The following is a 20583-nucleotide window of genomic DNA, read 5'->3' on the forward strand; positions in this document are numbered from 1 at the left end:
TCTTTTTACCTCCATTCGGCTCGCCGTAATCACTTCCACTTCTGCCGCTCCTCCTCACTCCCGGTTCTGCCGCTCCTCACTTCCGGTTTGGCCGCCCCTCCTCACGTCCACCTCTGCTCACCCGACCTTCTGCTTCCTCGCGTATTCACTCGAATAGGTGTAGAGGAAAGACCCCAGAGTCGTCAGCAGGATGCCCACCAGGGTGTGCCCGTTTAGCTCCTCCGAGTGGTAAAATTTGCTGATGAACGTCTGCATGGTGGATTTGACATTCCCAAACATGTTGAAGACGACATTGTCCGTGTAGTGGATGCACAGGAAGGAGGAAAACGTCACGAAGATGGAGGAAATGCCTGCAAGGGGAGGGGGTGGGAATGAGTGCTAGCCAGTTGGGAAGTGAAACATGCATATGGAGGGCGAAGTTAAAAAAGGGGGTACACCCAACTGTGCTAGTCCTTTTCTTTATAGTTCTCCCATGTGTGAAACCCCTAATAATTTGGTGGGTCCACCAGTGGAGGTATCCCCCCCTTTATGTTTGCTCACAGGACAAGGCCAGGTAAAAATATACGCGGTGGCTCCAACGGAAAATGGAAAAAAGCTCCCCTGTGATTGAGAGGTAAAAAAATAAAATGATGGAGGAGTACAGCAGGTTGTAGTAAAGCATAACCGTCTTGTCCCCATAAATCATGAGCTTCTTCTTTAGGAGGTTCAGATGGATTGCCTGCACGACGGAGACGGTGGTGCCTATGGGGGGGGAGAAGTGGTTCAGAAGAAGTGACTCGGGAGAGGAGACTCGGAAGAAGTGACTCGGAGGTGAACAACTTGGCAAGCCCCTCCACCGCCACCCTTGCAACCGAACCGTAGAGGACCGACTGGAAGTTGGTGCTGACGGCGTCCACGGAAAAGACGAAGAACCCAGCCGAAACCAACACGCAGGCGCAGGTCATCAGCAGGGTAAAATTTATTTGCTTGAAAAAAAAATAGGAAAACAGGAAATTGAAAGGCAGCGTCATGGATCTGGCTAGCTGGTAGGAGGATATATTCGTGTGCCTCAAGCAGGTGTTCCCAAATATTAAAGTAAAATTAAAGGAGGCAATAATCAGCCACATGTGTTTCAGTCCTTCATAGAGGGATCCCATCTTTCCCTGGACCTGTTCCTTGTCTTGGGTTCCCATAAAGTAGCTTTTAAATATATGTAACGGGAGCAGGCATGAGAGGTGCTGGAGGAATATCAGCAGCACCGTGTCCACGGCCCCCTCCATCAGCACGTACTTGTTCACGAAGACGGACGTCACGGAGGACAGCAGGTACATGCCTATGGACGACACCACGGCGACGTTGCGCTGCATTGTGCGGGAGCGTGGGGATAAGGGGCGGCAAAAAGAGAGCGGTAAAAATAGAGCGGCGAAATGGGAGTTACTCAGTTACTCAGTTGCTCAACCAGCTGCTCAGCTGCTCTGCGAGTGTATGTGCGAAGGGGAAGACACACACGGGCGAACTGCGCACCCCCCCGAAGAGCTCACAGTGAGGGGGTAAACTAGCACTGGGGGCTATTCTGCTGCGCGCGCCGGAGTTTCCTCATCCCATGAGGCATTTTCAAGTCGACGCGGAAAAGTGGCCGCTGCGTGGGAGCGGGTCCAGCGGTGTTCGCAGTGAGGTGTGGCCAGTTCGAAAGTAGGTGTGGCCGTTCGAAAGTACGTGTGGCCGCTCGAAAGCAGGTGCAGTGGCGCCCCCAATCGGGTTTGTCTGCGCAGATAAGTGAGCACCTCCTCGGGCGAACCTTCCACGAAGTGGCATTACCTGTGTAGTACAAACGCGTATGGTACACTCGCACAAGCAGCCATCACGCAAGGTTTTTTTTTTTTTTCCCCTCACGTGTGTGCTAATTTATTTATGTTTGTGGTGATGCCGAGCGGGAGCATGCAAGGGGAATTCGTAGCATTTTTTTTTTTTTTCGAAACCGTTGGCATACCGTGCCGATTGGAACATTCGCGTTTTCGCGCCGGAGGGGCTTTACCCGTTTTATGCGTTTTGCGCGATTGGCTCATTTTACGCGTTTACACTTATTTTATGCTTTTTACTCATTTTTACTATTTTTTTTTATTTTTTTTTTTATTTCCCCCTTCCAAGTGAGGGAGTCACCACTCGCACAGCTCCCAACCCGCAAAAGGAAGCGACCAACGGGCATGCCTACCTACACCCTTTTGCAAGCGCGAGCAAGGACGATGACGCAGGCACACTTCCCCGTGGCAGCAGAACGTGGCTCCCCACGCCATTACTGGAGCAGCCGTGTCTGAAGGGGAAATATGGTAAGAAGAAAGAAAGAAAAAAAACGAAAAAAGGAAAAAAAGGACAATCATCATTTGCCCTCGTTTATCGCACGTCCCATTTGGGGGGAGTGTAGAAGGGCCTCCACTTCGTCGGGATGGAAGAGAGGGGGGAAGCGCTAACGTGAGAGCCTTTTTTTTTCACCCTTATGTGGCGCTAATTTTGTCTCCATTCGTTGGGGAACCCATCCCGATGCAGATCAGCGGTCGAGTTGGAATGCTCCTTTTCAAGAGGAGGTTTTCCCAGGCGGGCAAGTCCACCCTGGACTTGAAGAAGTCGTAAGGGCAGCGCGGATTGCGGCGCGGATAGCGGCGCGGTTTGCAGCGTGATTAGCCGTTTGCATTGGCGCGGTGTGCATCCACTTCCTACAGCCCGCCGCTAATCAAAGCTAATCGCGGCAAATCGCGGTTCACCACCGCTTCCCATCACCGCTCACCCCCGCGCAGGCTGCTCTACCAGGACGACGACTACCTCGTGGTGGACAAGGCGTACGGAGTGTCCACCTTCGGGCGGGCCCCCCAAAAGGAGAGCATAATCAAAAGCCTGCAGGGGCTAAACCTAGAGGAGCCTGAAGACGCAAATGTGGTCTACAAGCTGCATAACCACGTGGGGGGGTGTCTCCTGATTTGCAAAAATAAATTTATAAAAAACCACACCTACGGGAACACCTTCCTAGCGTTAGTCTACGGCAAAGTGGAAAAGGCACAAAATGTAGAGGTCAAATTGGGCCTAAAGTATCTCCCAAATTCAACAGTAATGGTCCCTTCAAACGGGCAGGAACATTTGAGGGACTTGAAAACGATTAGGTATAACGTGGTGAGCAACTCCATTTGGTATGAGACTCACAATTTTAGTTTATTAAAAATTGATAGCACAGCAAAGGACGCAAGGTTTATTAAGCCGCTACTTTTTTATTCGCTCTACACCTGTATTGTGGGCGATACTGAGTACGTTGGGGGGTGGAAGAAGCTGAGGGAAAATGGGTTCTTCTCTTACCGTGATGTGGGTGGCCAGGTGGAGAGAGCCAACCGGTTGCTACTGAAGAGGGTATCGAAGAGGGTATCCCCTGGGGGGAAGAACAACGAGCTGATGCTCCACCTGCATTGCTCGGGTGTGACCTTCCAATCTGCATGCAGTAGAGTGGTTTATGTGGCTTCTCCCCTTCCCAGACACATGCGAGAGACGCTAAACTTGTTAGGCGCGCCCTCACTGTGTCAGACCATAGACACGCAGGTGAAGGCCGCAAATGAATGCTCCCGAAGGGTTGGTAAAACCCTCAGTTCCGTTTCGCACGAGCGAGAAAGCGACGTTCGAGATGACAGGTTGGCCCAAAATGGAAAGCGTTTTGAAAAAGGCGAAGGTGAAGACGACCCCCTGTTGTACGATCTGATGCAGGATGAGGGGAGAATCGAACGGGAGAATGAAGAACTGCTGAGTGGGATATACAGGCGGGGTGAGATACACAGGCGGGGTGAACGTAGCGCCGGGGGGCAGGGGAGGAGGGGGCAGCCCCGACCCAGGCGCGGCGCGCTGGCCAAGGACGTCCACAGGTTGACTCCCTCCGACGCGCCTATCTTTTTCGCGGAGGTGCAGTGAAGTGTGGGGAGGCGCAGTGAGGCGGCAGGCGATTAACCGGTTGGAGGCGAAGTGCCGCTCAACGGTCAGCGATCAGCGATAAACCGACGTGCCGCTGAACGGTCAGCGATAAACCGACGCGCCGCTGCACGATAAACCGACGCGCCGCTGCACGAACAACCGACGCGCCGCTAATCTGTCAAAACTCGGCGTGTCCCGGGTAGCGGGGAAATGGAATGGTGTCCTTGATGTTGTCCACGCCGGTGACGAGCATGATGAGGCGCTCGAAGCCCAGGCCGAAGCCGGCGTGGGGGTGCGAGCCGAACTTCCTCAGCTGCCGGTACCACCAGTAGCTCTCCATGTTCAGCTTCTTCTCAACGATCATTTTGTCCAGCAATTCTAAATTGTCCTCTCTTTGGGATCCACCAATAACTTCCCCAATTTTGGGGACCAGTACATCCATGGCAGCAACAGTTTTTTGGTCTTCATTTAATTTCATATAAAAAGCTTTTAAGTCCTTAGGATAGTTATACACAACGACTGGCTTTTTAAAAATCTGTTCCGCCACAAACCTCTCATGCTCAGACTGTAAGTCCATTCCCCACTTGACGGGTACTTCAAATTGGTTAGAGAATGGCATCAGTAGGTCAATCACATTCGTATAAGTTATCTTGGCAAAATTTTCATCCAGGATATTTCGAAGCCGACTGATTAGACCCTTTTCTACATTTTCCTCAAAGTAGTAAATATCATCAAAATTATTTTTAAGGACATACCCTATGCAGTATTTAATATACGATTCGGCTAGCTCCATATTGTCATATATATCTGCGAAGGCTATCTCTGGTTCGATCATCCAGAACTCTGCCAGGTGTCTCGAGGTGTGTGAGTTCTCCGCTCGGAAGGTGGGACCAAAGGTGTATACATCTCCCATGGAGGAGCACAGATTCTCCAGGGATAGCTGACCGCTCACCGTGAGGAACGCCTGCTTGTTGAAGAAGTCCTTCTTGTAGTCGATCAGGTACTGCGCGGGGGGGGCGCCATGAGTATCTGCCCCTACCGAGGCGGACTGCCCAGCGGACTGCCCGGCGGACTGCACATTGTCCTCCCGCTTCTGCCCCCCCTTGACCGCCTTCCTCACCCGCGGAATAGCCCCATAATCGGCGTCCTCCCCCAGCAGCGTCGTCACCGTGAACATCTCCCCACCGCCCTCACAATCCGAAGTAGTAATCAACGGCGTGTGCACGTAGAGAAAGCCCCTGCTCTGGAAAAACAAATGGGTGGCAGTCGCGAGAGCGTTTCGAACCCTAATAACTGAGCTGATGAAGTAGCTCCTCGGCCGCAAGTGAGCCACTTCTCGTAAAAACTCCTTTCCGTGGTTCTTCTTCGAAAGGGGGTATTTCTGAGGATCTAAGTTCTCCCCATAAATCTCAAAGTTGTGAATGGAATTGTCCTTCAAGGCCAATTCTACGTTTTCCTTTAAGAGCCCTTTTTTCTCTTCATTTTGAACAGGGGAGATTATGAGCTTCCCCGTGAATCGGAAGCAGCACCCGACCCCACACTTTAGGAGCTTCTCGTAATTATCTATCGACTGGTCCACAATTACTTGCAAATTTAAATGGCAAGAGCCGTCATTTAGGTTGACGAAGCAGAACCTACCCCCTCCCTGCTTCCTCACCGCTTTGCTCCAGCCACACACGGTGATTACCTGGTCTATATATTCATTTTTCCTGGAGGAATCATTAAACTCTGCTTCACTTTTGGGCACATTTAACACATTACAGATTCGTATCCTGCTTCTGCACCCCTTGTCCGTCACCTGAAGGAGGTCGCTCTTCGGACTTAGTAACCCCTCCGACTGCGGTTTTAGCTTTTTCGCCTGTATCTCTTCTTCGTTGGCTTGCTGCAGCGCCTTGGCCTTTTGCAAAACCGCTTCGTCCACTTGAACGTCCATTTTAATTTATTTTGGGGGGGCTCACTTTAGAGGGGGGAAAGAGAGCTTTACGTAAGGGAAAACGACCAACCGGTGCTGCGTTTCCTCTCCGGGGGGGAGCAGTTTCAATAACACACCGTTAGCTTCGCTTCTACTTTATCCCTGCGTGAATCTCCTTTGCACTTTACAGATGCACTTCGCCCATGGGAAGAAGTTAACCACGCGAACTGGGTACCACTTCGGGCTCCTCGCCACGACAAAGAGGGGGCCGCCGATCAAACTTGGCAACTTGCCGTTCTTGTTCTTTTTTGTTGCTTCTTCTATCCCAAGGGGGAGGAAGTACCATAAGGGCAAAAAAGGAGAAGCCTTTTAAGCGTCACTCAACTGGGGGGTTGGGGGAAAAAAAAGAGAAGAAGCCTTTTAAGCGTCACTTAAATGGGGGGTTGGGGGAAAAAAAAAAAATATAATTTCACAAATGTATCTGCTCCTTTAAAACCATTTTGCGCTCGTAAACGTTCGCTACTCGTCAGCACGCAGAGAGAAGCACGCGCATGTTTCTTTCCATGCGGGTATTCACTTCCGCGTGGGAGAAAAGTGGGTTGAGGGTGGGGGTGCTCAATTGGAGCTACGGAAAAAAGGGGGCTTGTTTCTCCTTTTTGATCTGCCACTCTATCCATCCCACCTTTTCGTTCCTGTTAAAAAAAAAAGGTGCACGGTCAATCGTTCATCTATATCAATTTCCTTTCCCTCCCCCTCGAGGGATCCCAACTTGACCCTTTTTCTAACATGGCCCCCGGGCTACTTCGTTTTACCCCCGCATGAGCTTGCTACACGTTTATGCGTCAATATATGCCGTGCGTATGTGCTTATCTGCCGCCTTTCCATCGCAACGTTCGTTACCAGGACGCGCGGCATCCCAACGCGGCAGCCAAACCACCAACCAACCCAGTTACCCCCCCCCAAGGATGGCTTCCTTAACGCCGCGTCCAAGCATAATCACGTATAACCAACTTTTGCTTGTTCACCTTTGCTCTACAAAACGTTCGAAGTGGGAGCAGCCGTTCGGTTTGCCTAACCCCTTTGAATGCCCGTTGGGGGCGGCCAGCTGGGCCCCTCTTTCCATTCGTTTTTGCGAACGGTGTGCACACCCGCGCGGGGGTAGCAGCAACGGGGGGTTAAAAAAAGGAAGTAAAAGAAGAAAAAAAACCACCTTCGGCATTATGGGACACTTAAAAAAGGACGAAAACAAAGGGGGCACTTAAAAATGTGCTCACGCGGTGGCGCATGGAAAGCGCACCGAAAGGAGGAGCAACACACCGCGCCGAAAGCAGAAGCAACACACCGCACCGCTAAACAGAAGCAACATATTGCACTGCCAACGCGGCTATCCGAGGGGGCGCACCTCGCGGAACGTGTCCAAGTACTCGGACCAAAAAAAAAAGGACTTGCGCCTGCGCCTATTTCTGTGCAGGCACCTCTTGAGAATGTACCTAACCGGGGGGGGGAGGGCCCTGCTGATGGAGAGCTGCCTTCTGGCGTAGCCAACGCATGCTATAAGGTCCAAGGGGTGTTTCAGCTCCCGAAAGGGAATCTCCCTATGGAGCATTTCCCACAAAATGACTCCAAAGGAGTATACGTCTGCCTGGGGAGTGTACCCTTCGCCTCTCAAAATTTCGGGAGCTGTCCACTGGTAGGTGCCAACGATTCCGAGAAACCTCGGCTTCTGAGCAAAGTTCTGTACAGACAATCCAAAGTCACAAATTTTTATTTGCCCCGACATGGAGAGCAAAACGTTTGAAGATTTTAAATCGCAGTGTAGAATCCCCTTATGGTGTAGAAAGCACATAAAGGCCGCAATTTCTTTGCCCATTTTCATGACGTCTCTTAATTCTATTTTTACCTTATGTTTATGTATTAGGTCAAATATGCTTCCACAGTTTATATACTCTAGAGCTATTCCTTGTGGGTGTTTTAGTGCACCTAGAAAAAGGGAAACGTTAGGGTGCCTTAAGGTCGACAAAATATTCATTTCGGAGCAAAACTCGTAACTGTACTTCTTATCATTACATACTTTTAACGCTATATTGTTCGCTGAATATTCTATGCTAAAATGTTCATCATTGAATGTTAGTAATTTATCTCCATATATGCACCGGTACACATTGCTATACCCGCCGCGGCCTATTAAATTTAGGTAGTGCAGCTTCTTCTTCTTCAGAAGGAATGCATCCTCTTGCAAGCGGCCATTCACTCGGTTGCTCCTTTTTCTGTATTTGTACTTTTCCCTCAGTCGTAAAAGAAAGTGCACACATAATGTGACGTACTTTTTCACCACCCTATCGTGTAGACCCATCCGTCTTAACAATTTTTCCTCCATATATTTTAGGCAATACCCGTCTATCTCATTTCGTACAAAAATTTCTATCGCCTTTTTTGGCACTCCCACAAAAAAAAAAAAAAAATTTAATTCAAATACGTCCCAGTATACGCAGTTCTGTGCACATGACAGGCACCTTTTTTTTTTCTTCTTCTTTAACCATCTTGGGAGTAGACTTTCTATTTCTTTGCTCAGCTGGTCATCACTCGTTTGCTTCAAAAATGGGTTGCTATTACTTTTGTTCGATTTGTGCTTAACATTCGAGCGATGTGTGGTTGTCTCTATCTCTTGACTCCCTCTCAGGGAAGGCCTGCTTTCGGAGCTACCCCTAACACGGCTTCCACTTTTGGGGGTGTCCTCACAGCCGTGATTATTTACCCCCACCGCGTTGGTCTGTTCCCTCTCCCGGAACGCGCCACCACTGCAGGTATTGCTAACATTGCTTCCACTGATGCCGCCGCTCGCGCTGCGCTCCACCCCGTCACTTCTTATCTGGGCGACGGCAACAAGGGGAGCGGGCGAGCAGTTCTCATCACTCCGTCCATCGTCTGCGTCGCTTCCCCATCCATCTCCCGCATCGTCGCTCTCCATGTTGCTCACCACGGTGGGCGTTTCCATGCTCTGCTGGCTGAACTCTCCGCTAGCAAGTTTACCCTCAGCCGCAATGTCAACGGCGTTTTCCTTCCCCACGACGTATGCCTCATTTCGTTCTTCCTTCTCTCCCATTACGCAAATGCCATCCTCGGCAGGGGCCGGGTCCCCCAACTTATCACCCAGTGAGCTCCTCAAAATTGAGCCGCTACACATGGCACCATCCTCATTATTGGGCAGTTCCTCCCTCTTTTCAAGCAAATCCGTTTCGTGAATAACCCCTCGACCACTGACATGCGCCAAGTTATTGCTGCATCCACTTCCTTCACGAGTTACACTTCCCTCGTATGTCTCCAACCTACCTTTCTCTGTATCACGCGCGGTGTCCTCCTCATTTGGGGGGTACAAGGTGCCCTCTAGGGTCTCCTCCTTGGAGATCTCATTTACCCATTGAATTTTGCCAAGGGGTTCCATCAGCATCTTCTCCACTGCCAAATGATCAAAATTGTTGTGAATTTTTTCAATGAGGAGGTCATCAGTTTTTTCCTTTTCGCGCTCCTCACTGGGTGGTTCGTCTGCACAGAATGGCCCAGTTGACGAACCACCTGGGGGATTGCTCTTTCTATTAGGGCAAAAGTCCTTCCTGTCCTTTTTCTCCTGCCCGCTTTTTAACTCACTTTTTGGGACCTTCCCCCCTTTGCTCTCCCCAATGTGTACTTCCTCTTTATGCGCGGAATGGGCAAAGAGCTCGCTCGAATTTTCCCTCTTCATTTTTTTCACTAACTGTTGGTAAAAGTGGACGTAGCTGAAAATGTTGTACTTGTACTGGTTCTCTATGAAGGAGAGCATATCTCGCTCTCTTTTGCTCTTTCCAGTCTGGTCGGAAATGCCACTGGCGGGGCTTTCTCCTTCAGGATAACCCCCATCCGTTGCGTTATCGTCATTTTCGCCCACCTTGGTTGCCCCCTCCATTTTGACCCCATCCCTTCTGCGCGAACTCGCCTTGTGCGTCTTACCCACCTTGTCCCTTCCTCTCTCCTGAAAAGGGGCAGCCAATCTGTACTTGTCACATTTGGGCGGAAAATTATTAACCGCGGAAAATAAAATATCTTTATATATCATTTCGTTCCTCAGAAATATGCAGCTGTACATAGCATACGTGTTGTAGTCAATTAAGATTCCATTCCCATGTCTTTTCCCTTCTCTGTACCCCCCTATGTATATATATCTATTATCATGAAGGCAGACATTTCCCTTTGCAAATTCCTCTTCGCTATTCTGGTCAGCATTTTTTTTTTTCTGTTTGTAGCTATGGCTGTGCAAGCAGCAGAGAAGCTCCGACCCAACCAAATGTTTCTGGTCGTTCTGGAACAACCCCTCGTATTTGTTTCCATTGTTGTTAATTGCGATTCCCCATCCGTTTTTTTTTTTATTTTTTATGCCTCCTATGTACACCTCTCTGTGTGTTTTTAAGTAGCGATATTCCCATTTTGTTCTTTTTCCCATGTCATTTTTCGTGAATTTTGTGGCAACTTTTCCCTTTTTTTTTTCCACAACACATTTTACTTGTTATTGTTACGTCCTCTGTGAGCATACGCAAAAGAGGGTCCGCGCGCAGGCGTAAGTTGCGTCACACCGCCTGCCTGTGTATGTAAATACGTGTGTACGTATGCATGTATACCTGTGCACATGAATACCTTCCCCCTGGGCGCTTTCAAAATGGGTGCCCCGTGTGTGCGTGCGGATGCTAGTGCAGTTGCAAATGATGCCTATTTTTTGCGAAGCTCTATCTACTTAAAACGCGCGCAGTTGTGCGACTGTTTAGGCTGTCCCAAAGGTGCGGGCGATTATCCCCTCTGTTTGCCCTATACTGTACTACGTTGTTCCTTTATTCCGCGCGAACGCCGCTTTCCTTCGAACGTCAAAAGGTGGGAACTTTTGCAGTGTTGCGATTGTTTGCTCATAAAAAGCCAAAAAATGTTATGAACAAAGTTAAAATGGTCATACTTTTTTACCTGAACGGCAAGGGAGAAAAAAAAAAAAAAAAAAAAAAAGGAAAAAAAGCTAGTCAAAACGTTTTAAACGCAGAACATGGTGAATAAGATATGTCCCCAAACAGGGGTACTACTACAAACGCTAAAATATATTTGCCGCGATTTGACAAAAAAGGCATTTTACAACCTCTGTGATGGAACGCTTAAGGAATGATTTACACATGGTACACGTCACATCAAAAAAAAATAAAAAAAATAAAAAACGAACAGCAGGAGCTACCTATGCAAGGGAAATGAACACTTGCTAGGCTAAACATTTTAACGGCAGCCCTTTTTTTTTTCCTTTTTTTTAACGCATCCTAATTTGAGAACAGCGTGGCACGGACGCAATAAAATGGGCAAATATACATGGGCAGTTCTTCAAACAATTTTGCGAATGTGTTGTGCTTTGCGTATAGAGGCGAACATTTCGTGGAAAGAACTGAAACGCAGTTCGGCGTGTGTACATGTGCATGACTCCACCACATTTTAAAACACCAGTCGTAGGAGTAAACTTAATTTTATGTTGTAAAAATAAGGTGGGTGAGACGTACACCTTGTGCCCTGCCTTTATGTACGTGTCAAAATGGTTGTGCACGAACGTGTGTACGTCTCACCCACATGGTGAGCAGTTCCACATGGTATTCAGTTAAGCTGGAGAAGACCCTTCATGCAAAAAGTTGCTTTCCTTTTTTTGTGCTATACCAAATTTGCTAACACTTTAAAAAAAAAAAAAAAAAAAAGGAAGACACAAACGGTTTTGCTTTCCTTTTACGTATTCCTCAAAAGGTGAGAGAAATATTTTAATTAAAAAAAAAAGACACAGCAGTGGGGTAAGTACAAAAAAAAAGGAGAATTTCATCGCACAGTTGCAAGGGTTGTCCGCCGCAAAAACATGCAACATGTGTGTCCACATGTCGTGGCGATAGTGCTGGCAGTGATCACACTGTGGGAAGCGCAAATAAATGCGCGCCAGGTAGCGAGACCCACTTGGCCAGCGAAGCTGAGTCAGAACAAGTAGCCATAATATTTGGCCTTTTTGTACCTTTTCTGCAAATGTTCGGAAAAAACAACAAACAAATCAGAAAAATTATACAAAATTTTTGCAGTCAGGGAGAGGGAATATATTCTGCAAACACTTTCCAAATAAACAATTTTTATTTTTTTAAAAAAAAAATATTTTCTGAATAGCAGGGAAAATGCAACAGGCAGACATGTTCCTGGGCCATTCACCATCAAAACGCTCATGTTCATTCTGTATGTTAAAAATAAACAATAAATGAACGCAAAAAAAAGTTTCACTGACGATCGTACGTATGACTCACCAACATTTCGGCATCTTGGAATTGCAAAGAAATCCTTTTTGTATTCCTCTAAGGCATTTTCTGCCTTTTCCCTACTCAATGGGTCATTATTTGCGTAAAAAAAGTGAAAACTTATGTTGCTATCTTTGATGAGCTTCAATATCTGTAACATCTCGAATGTGTGCCCTCCGGAGCCCAGGACCACTCCAATTTCGACAGGACCATTTTGTCTTTCGCTTGCATTGTAGCTCAGTTTATTTTTCAACAAGGTAAAAATGAACCACACAAAAAAAAATGCGTTTAAACAGGCCACAGCGGGCAACATGTTTTTTTTTTCTCTTCTTTTTTCCTCTGCGTTGTGTGAGCTACTTTTTGGAGGTGTCCCATAGCTTTACGGCGCCATCATTCTGATGCAGAAATGGGGGGAAAAAAAAAACACGCAATGAGTGAGTGAGTGGTAAATGTGGGAATGTACACTTCCCCGTGTGCTCTCAAAAAGGGTACACGCACGTTTTGCTAAAACTGTAAGTATGTCCCTCTCCTTCGCGGTTCCGCATAGGAAGGCATACGTGTGGTGTTCACGCATGAGCAAACACCTTTGTTGAGACGTTTCCCCCGCCCTTTGCGTCGCGCTCAAGTTGACCTCTCAACTTACCGCCCATGTGACAAAACGGGATGTGCCTGGCATGGGGAGGACTCCAAATATCTCACCCTGGTGGGCATCCATTATTTTGTTTACAAGCTAATAGGGAAAAGGGCATACACGCATGAGTGAACCGCTTTTGTGGTAATTATTTTGTGCACCCAATGGCGCGTTCGCTTTTTTAAATGGCGCACCGCAACTTGTGAGCATGCTCGTTCCCCCAAGGGCTAACACGAACAAAACGCACCTGCAAATCCTCCTGCTTCAGAATTAACACATGGCACCCAGAAATTGCGATGATGTGGTTGGAGTCACCCGACAGGCCTAGCGCAAAAGGGAAAAGAAGTAAATAATTATTTTATGAGAAAAAGAGGTGATATAGGGGTAAAGCGCGGGGGGCACATATGTTCTGGTGGTGGTGGTGGTGATGGTGGGAGGAGTGGGGTGGCCTCTTACACATTCGGGAGAAATCCTCAAAGTGGTACTCCTTCAAATCCCTTTTGTACAAAATTTTGGACTCCTCCTGGAGCTGCAAGAAGGGTGGGAAGAATTACGTGGCAGTGGGGGGGAGGGACACTCACGCACGCGCATGTGTAAAAGTATCTACCTGCACACGTGCATACACACTGACTGGGAAGCTCTCTTACCTTGTAGCGCACGTTCAAATTGTACGCGGCGAGGATTCCATTTTTGTCAATGAGGAAGGCCCTCTGCTCGTCGTCGCTGAAGCACACGCACTTGGTGCCCGAGCTGGTTTTCAAATCCATGACCTTGTCGATGCTGTGGAAGTTATTTTCCTTCTGCTTTATCTCAAAGATTTTGATGTCCGGGGACCAGCAGGCGACTCCGAAGAATCTGCAGGGAGGGGTGAAAGATGCGGTGTGTACGAATGGGGACTCAAACAAACGGGAGTTCAAATGAGTCCCCCCCCCATTGTCTAAGCGGCCCAATGGGGGAACCCTCCTAAGCGCTCACCTAGCCTTCTTCGAAACAGCGTAGTCATAATTATAAACCTGTTTGATGCTCACGACTTTTAAAAGGTCCCCCTTCATATCCCAGATCTTTACCTCCGTCTCATCCAGCTCCGATCCCGTAATGATAAAAGAGTTTTTATGAATGTACAGAAATTTCACGTTTTTCTTGTGGAGCTCCTTTTTCCCATCCAGGCATGGAGAAATGCTTTTGATACTTTGCTCCACTTTTCCTATTTTAAAAATTCTTAGCGTTGAGTACAGCTCGCTCACGGCTGCCAGATGTGTTGCCTCTTCGTTTATGGCTATGCAGCTGTACACCTCGTCGATCTTTCTGCTCAGGGTGATTTTGTTCGAGCCATCTTTGCCGATCTTGTGGAACTGCAAGTTGCCGTTGTTGCAGCTGATGGCGATGGTTCCTGCGGGGGGGTGGAAGCGGAGTCGGGTGGAAGCGCAGCCCGGTGGACGTGAACATGGCTGCGATAAACCGTGGCTGCGATAGAGGGACGGGGCGGCCAGCTCAGACCAACTCCCTGGGACAACGCAAAGCCGTAACATTTTATAAAATAAAAAAATCGCTGCTGGCTTTCACTACGGGGCGCTCCTCCTTTTCCACCTACCACATTCTCCATTTACGCATACACTTACGGGGTAATTATTACCCTTGAGGGCAACCACATTTTTGTCAAACAGGACATGAGGAGTGGTGCTGCTGGGAACACCTTTGGGGGGGGTAGCAGCACTTTTGGGAGTGGTAGTGCCACCACCTGTTTGTTTTTTCTGCTTGGGGGCTTCTTTACTTTTTCCCTTCCCTTTGTCATTGTCCCTTTGGATCCGTTTGGCATTTCCACTTCTATCCTGCAGGGCCCTTAGCAGTATGGTGAGCGCGATGAGGAAAACGCTGATCAGGATTAGCACCCCCGTCATGTTTTGCGGAGTGGGCGAACTGAGGTGGAGTGGCGCGGAGGCTGCTTCTGCAAAGGGTTCTTCTTCACTGCCAGTGGGTGCGGTAACTGGCACGGCGTTGATATACGAACTCCCTGCTTGTTATCCTTATCACCTCCCCGGAGTAACTCGTACCCTTCACAAACGTCAGTTAAAAATAGCTAAGTCGGGATGTGGGTCTCCAAGCGGGGTGCCTCACTTGTCTGTTTCCTCCCCCCGAATGAGCAGACACTTGCAGGAGGGTGGCGGCCGCATGAGAGGGGGCCTTTCCGCAGGGGTTCTCGCGCGTTTGGAAGTTCGTTTGGCGCTAATTTACACTTTTTTCGCTCCTTTTTTGCACCTTTTTTGCACTGCTTTCTCACTTTTTCGGGCCAGTTGCTCAAATTATTCCCTCTCCTTTTGGATGGCAATGGACGGGACCCTCTTCATGTGCCCAAGTCGGACGTAACTCAAACTTTTTGACAAAAGGGGGGGAAAAAAAAAGGTTAAAAAAAAGTTGTTTGTTTCCCCCCCCGAAAAAGTCACTTTACTGCGTGCAGAAACACACGCAACGGCTGCACGGTGTAGAAAAGGGAACGGAACGGGAAAGCCGCAGAGGTGCGTGAAAAGTGGAAAAGCGGCAGTCCGTTCTTGCCAAGTTGCAGCTCGTTGAAATTGCTCTAAGAGTGCGCGGGAATTAAAAAAAAAATAAAAAAATAAAGCGACGCACCGAACGGAATTGCACAAAGGCAGAATATACTACACCATGCAGCTAAACGAAAAAAGAAAAAAAAAAAAACGAATCGGCAACAAACACTACGGAACAAGCCATTCATAAGATGACCAGGCGACATGGAGATATGTACGCAACGGGGGGGGAGGGGGTCCCCCAATTTTGGAAAGAACGCAGAAGCGTTAACAATTCCGCGTATGCCTGCGAATATATGCAACTACGTGTGACGTGCACGCATTTTGCCATAAACCGTGTCAGCTGTACATTCAGGGGAAACTTTTGCAAAACGATAGTGAAAAAAAAAAAAAACATGCATACGTATTATGAGCAAACCAAATTAATTTAAAAGGGGTATATAGACATGCGCACAGGTTTTTTTTTTTTTTTTTTTTTGAGCAGTCAAGGTGTGCTCATTTGGGGGGCAACATAATTACACCTGCCAATGTGCCCTCCCCCCGCGAAGCACACGTGTTTTCAGCGCTTCACCACACATGGCACTACCTATCCACGGTGACTATGGCGCTCTTCTTGCCCAGGTCCTCATCGAGAATTTTGGGGACCTTCTTGGTGTGTGTGTTTTGGCCGAAGAAGTTCTCCGCGATGTACATGTCCTGGTAATTATAATAGTTAAAGTTTTTTTTCCGCAACTTCTTTCTGCAGTAGTAAAAAATGATGTACTTGTAAATGATATCATTCATAGTGCTTTTATTTAAAAGGTACAAATTTTCCTTAAAGAAAAAATCAATTGTTTTAATGTTGTAACATGTGCTTGGCGCGAGACGACTGACAGTGGTATTTTCGTAAATTTTATAAAGTATATAATTGTTGATGAGTTTAAAATCTACAATGCGTGTATTATGTAAATCGATTATGAAATGTAAATTTCGAAAGAAAATTTTTTTCAACTCATTTTGGCAATATATATTAAACCAGAAATGGTCCACTTTGCAAATATCAAAATGTTTAAGTGTGTAGCAGAACTTGCGCAGTTTTTTTTTTTTCTTCACAATTATGTACTTATAATGGTTACTAAAAATTTTACTTAAATTGTATTTGTAAATATTTTTTAAAATTTTGAAATTTTTTATATTCATCTTTTTCTCAGAGACCATATTAAATATTTTCGCAAAGTGGATGTGTGAAAAGTACTTTTCTGAGTTGTATGCACTGGAGCTGTACATTTTTCCCGCGCCCTCCAGAAGGGCTGCGTTCCTCAATAGGACCCCCTTCGTATATACGTAGTTCTGCATGTGCCTTTTGAAAGGCTCTTTCTTGATGCCGCTCGCCACGGAGAGGGACGAGTTCCTACACAGGGTTTCGCTCAGAATGGCGCTGTTGTACCCTCGGTGGTAACTTTCGATGGAGTCGTTCTGTGCCTTCTTTCGCTCATGCTCGAACGCGTCGTGCGCCGCCACCCCACTGGAGAAGTCCTTCGCGTACAGGTTGCCGTAGTCGCTCGTGTGCTCGATGTCGTAGTAGTAGCTGTAATCTGGCGACACGCTGCCGTTGTAGAGAGATGACCCGTCGCTCGAGTGGCCAGGGGCACCACTCCCTGCAGCGTCCTCAAGGTAGCGGTCCGCCCCATCAACATGGGGGTGGCTAACTTCCGCAGTTGCCCAACTAGGGGGGGCTCCCCCCTCCTCAGCAACACCGCCACTCAACATGGTGCTTAAGGAAGCTCCGCTAAGCTTCTTCCACCTGCTCCCCAAGTTAATACTTTCCTCAAAATTCTTTTCGTAAAAGTTGTAGTTGCCCTTTTTGCGATTTTTAAAAAGGTTTTCCACGTGGGGGATAATCGGTAGTGTGTCCAAATTGGGGGGTTCCCTTTCCCCCTCGTTGCTGCGCTCAGTGTGTGTGTGGTGATTGGCGGCACTGTCTCTGTTACGCTCACCGGGGAGGTTCTCACTAGTGGCCCTTCCTTCAATGATGCGAGGATGGGACGACACGGGGAGAGTCCCCCCCGAGTTGTCATCCCCGAATGAGGAGGGGCCCCCCTTCTGCGCGTGATTTGTTGCCTTCTTGTCTATGCTCAAAATGGAGAGTTTCTGCGGTTCGCCTTGGTCGTCCCCCCGGTTAATCATCTCCAGTTTGCAGTTAACTCGGTCTGCTTGCCACTCCTTTGAAATGTTTTGCCCCACAACGAGATGCTCCTTTCGATCGTTAAAGTGATCTTCCACTAGGAAATCGCTAAATGGCTGTTCGCTTTTCTTCGCCCCCGCTTTTGAAATGGGCAACAGGTTTATTGCTTCACGCGGGATATCGTCCACTTTGTCAGTTTGCCCCTTTTCGGTGGGCTCCCTACCAGGCTGGGTTGCTTTACAGACCTCTTCCTCCCTCTCCACGTCCTCCTCATCCTCGTCGTAGTCCTCATCGTCGTACACGTCGTCCTCCTCCTCCTCCGCCTTCTCATCATAGTACTCATCAAACCGCTTTAAGTTCTCATTTTCGCTTCCCTCGTCGAAAATTTTGTCATCTTCATCTATTTGGGAAATTTGATAGTGGAGCATTTTCTTTTGGTTTCTTTTTCTCCTCCGTTCTTTCGCTGGATGTTTGTCTTGCGGTTTGGCTCCCCCATGTGTGTGTTCTTTTGTGAGTTCACCCGCCGCTTGGTTGTGGTGCAAACTGCTGCTAGGCACAGGAGGGTCCCCTTCCTCCTCCTCTTCCTCCTCTTCCTCCCCCTCGCGGGAAACGCTCTTCTCCTTATCGAAGACGATCATTTTTTTATCCCCTTCGCTGATATAATTAAATTTCTCCATGAAGATGGAAATATGTTTGCTCATCATCTCGGCTAGCTTTTCATCATTTCGGGTGAAGTACCCACCATGGGACCTCAGTTTGTTGAGGAACATAAGAACGCCAACAACTTCATCATTTCGATCTAAGATGGGTGCCGCCAAAATGGTCCTCGTTTTGAAATTAAATTTCTCATCATGTGAGGGGTTATACAGTTCATTATTAAGGACATCCTTGCAGTTAATTATTTCTTTATTCCTCAGAACCCAAAGGTTAAAACTTTTTTCATTACTATTAGCAGAAATTTTGATGATGTTTTTTCTCCCATGTATGGCTTTGCTCCATAATTCGTTTTTGGCCTTATCGTAGAGAAACAGCGTAGACGTTTCGCAGTTTAAAATGTTTGAACAATCACACATGACCATTTGGAATATGAAATCTAATTCTTTTTTTTTTTTTAATCTTTCACTTTTTGTAGTGTCTATAAAAATGAGTTGCAACATCCCAAGGGCACAACCCAGTAGAATCCCCAACACGGATCCCACTAAGGTGCAATGTTGATACACTTTATTTTTTACGTCGAATTTGGCTGGCTGGATGACCTTATACGTTTGTAATAAATAATTTAAGACGTAGCCAAAAAAGATTCCGAAGGTGTCACTGCATAGTTGGCCAAAGGAAGCTGCACATAGGGTTGAAATCCCGAAAGACACTCCGATAGATGCATCGAAAATGTCTCCCAAACGGATCATTATAAACTGGTCCATGAACCCGAACCCGATCATGGGAATGGAGGAGCAAAATATTATGTTTAACACTTTTTTTATTTCGTTTTTTTTTTTTATCCTCTCGGATAGTTCGTCCTTCCCCTCGTCACTGCCGCTTGGGGGGTCACTCCTCTGCAAATCGGCGTCGTGGCCTTCGGACGGTTGCTCTCCCTGTTCGGTTTGCTGCGCGTTGCCATTGAGACCCACCTGGTTGCAGTCAGACTGATTGCCCCTTTCAACATGTGGATTGTCCTCACACATGGGGGGTGCCGGGTCGCCCTTCTCGAGTGACCCACTATTTGCATCCTCGGCGGCACCCGCATTGGCATCCTCTTTCCCCCCTCTCACCGTTGAGTACGAACTAACGGGAGGTTTCTTCCAGGAGTCCGCGTTCCGCCCAGCGCGCAGCATTCGGGCGCCCTTGTCAAAGCGGAAGGCATAGTGTGTCCCTGTTAGCGGCGGGCCTTCACCACTGCAGCTCCCCTCATTACTGTGTGCGCCCCTGGCACAGACAGCTGGCGCTGCACCATCGGAAAGTTCGTTCTTCTCCTGGTGACGATCGTTCCTTTCGCTACTCCCGCGCACTACTCCGGAACTGCTTCCACCGCCAAGCGCCGCCAACTTCTTTTTCCCCTCCAGAAGTAACGTGCCACATCGCGATATTTTAAATGTGGAAACCAAACTTGCGTTAAAATTATTTTTGCTTAATAGACATGATGACTCGCACTTCCAAATATTCTTTAGTATCCTCTCATTCATAATTTTCGAAAATTTGGATCTCTTTTGTGTTTCTCTTCAGGTTCACTTCCCCTGGCGCAGGACAAGCGGAAGGCAGGCTTCTGATGGTAGCACTCGCATCATATAACTGTGTTCCTCCCCCGCATGTACGTTTGCAAAAATTTGTTTGTATGTGTAAAAGGGTTTTTTGTTTCCCCCCCTTCTTTCGCTTTCCCCTTTTTTGTACATTTACACAAAAGGTAACTCGTTTATTTCGAGTTATTCATCTTAAAGTGACAATTTATGTTCCTTTCCTCTGTGTTTTCTTCTGTGTTTTTTTTTTTTTTTTTTGAAAACTCCCCCACGAGTGCTCTTAAATGGGCTTCACAATGGTACACGCGTAGGGCACACTATTTGGTGTTTCATCAAGAGGAAGAAAAAAAAAAAAATTACGCAGAATTGCAAAGGAAATTTTTTTTTTCTTCTTTTTTTTAATTTTATCTTTGCTGGTTATTCACAGATATTTCTTTCCTTTTTTGTGAAAGCATTTCCTCCTTTTTGCTTCTCACAAAATGGGTTGAATTCGCATGATGTGCTTAGCGTTACACATAGGGGGAAAACACTTTGGGCGGATCACTCCTGCGTAGTACACCAAAGTATTTGTGTTATTGGTACACCAGGGTGTGCACTTTAGCTGACTTTCAGTTAAACATTTGTGTGTGTTTTTTTTTTTTTTTTTCCTCTCTTTGAAGAATTGGGAGGTGTATCCACGTTCAGACAGCGCAGTTGTATTTCTTGCCTATCGAAGCTGCCATCAGAAGGAACACACCTTTCACTGTCTAAGTTCACTTTTTGGTGAAGGGGCCTTTCTCGCATTTGCCCTTCGTGGAGACCCCAATTAGGGTTAAGTGAAAAATGTATTTTTTTTCTAACGACCAGGAGAAGCATTTCTGCAGG

General features: G+C 47.4%; 6 protein-coding genes across 6 annotated transcripts, besides 5 other annotated features; 1 reads left to right on the plus strand and 5 right to left on the minus strand.

The window, feature by feature from the left end:
* Positions 1 to 117: 117 nt before the first annotated feature.
* PVX_002930 (GDP-fucose transporter, putative) lies at positions 118 to 1346 on the minus strand (the record flags this gene model as incomplete). The annotated part of the gene is made up of 3 exons (XM_001612875.1): positions 118 to 350; positions 580 to 741; positions 857 to 1346. 3 exons carry the CDS (start codon positions 1344 to 1346, stop codon positions 118 to 120), a joined length of 885 nt encoding a protein of 294 aa, XP_001612925.1.
* Positions 1347 to 2541: 1195 nt separating this feature from the next.
* Positions 2542 to 3921, plus strand: PVX_002935 (hypothetical protein, conserved; the record flags this gene model as incomplete). Its single annotated transcript, XM_001612876.1, has 2 exons — positions 2542 to 2603; positions 2772 to 3921. The coding sequence occupies 2 exons, from the start codon at positions 2542 to 2544 to the stop codon at positions 3919 to 3921; spliced, it is 1212 nt and encodes a 403-aa protein (XP_001612926.1).
* Positions 3922 to 4099: 178 nt separating this feature from the next.
* On the minus strand, positions 4100 to 5854 carry PVX_002940 (asparagine - tRNA ligase, putative; the record flags this gene model as incomplete). Its single annotated transcript, XM_001612877.1, has 1 exon — positions 4100 to 5854. One exon carries the CDS (start codon positions 5852 to 5854, stop codon positions 4100 to 4102), a length of 1755 nt encoding a protein of 584 aa, XP_001612927.1.
* Positions 5855 to 7217: 1363 nt separating this feature from the next.
* On the minus strand, positions 7218 to 10358 carry PVX_002945 (serine/threonine-specific protein kinase, putative; the record flags this gene model as incomplete). Its single annotated transcript, XM_001612878.1, has 1 exon — positions 7218 to 10358. The coding sequence occupies exon 1, from the start codon at positions 10305 to 10307 to the stop codon at positions 7218 to 7220; it is 3090 nt and encodes a 1029-aa protein (XP_001612928.1). The 5' UTR covers positions 10308 to 10358.
* Positions 10359 to 10842: 484 nt separating this feature from the next.
* Positions 10843 to 10874: a microsatellite.
* Positions 10875 to 11568: 694 nt separating this feature from the next.
* Positions 11569 to 11588: a microsatellite.
* A 254-nt stretch (positions 11589 to 11842) lies between these two features.
* Positions 11843 to 12463, minus strand: PVX_002950 (hypothetical protein, conserved; the record flags this gene model as incomplete). Its single annotated transcript, XM_001612879.1, has 1 exon — positions 11843 to 12463. The coding sequence occupies one exon, from the start codon at positions 12461 to 12463 to the stop codon at positions 11843 to 11845; it is 621 nt and encodes a 206-aa protein (XP_001612929.1).
* Positions 12464 to 13202: 739 nt separating this feature from the next.
* Positions 13203 to 13226: a microsatellite.
* A 2566-nt stretch (positions 13227 to 15792) lies between these two features.
* Positions 15793 to 15813: a microsatellite.
* A 93-nt stretch (positions 15814 to 15906) lies between these two features.
* PVX_002955 (hypothetical protein, conserved) lies at positions 15907 to 19958 on the minus strand (the record flags this gene model as incomplete). The annotated part of the gene is made up of 1 exon (XM_001612880.1): positions 15907 to 19958. Exon 1 carries the CDS (start codon positions 19666 to 19668, stop codon positions 15907 to 15909), a length of 3762 nt encoding a protein of 1253 aa, XP_001612930.1. The 5' UTR covers positions 19669 to 19958.
* Positions 18064 to 18101: a microsatellite.
* Positions 19959 to 20583: the final 625 nt, after the last annotated feature.

This window comes from Plasmodium vivax, chromosome 4 (genome assembly GCF_000002415.2).
Source record: "Plasmodium vivax chromosome 4, whole genome shotgun sequence".
In the NCBI taxonomy this organism is placed as follows: Eukaryota; Apicomplexa; class Aconoidasida; order Haemosporida; family Plasmodiidae; genus Plasmodium; species Plasmodium vivax.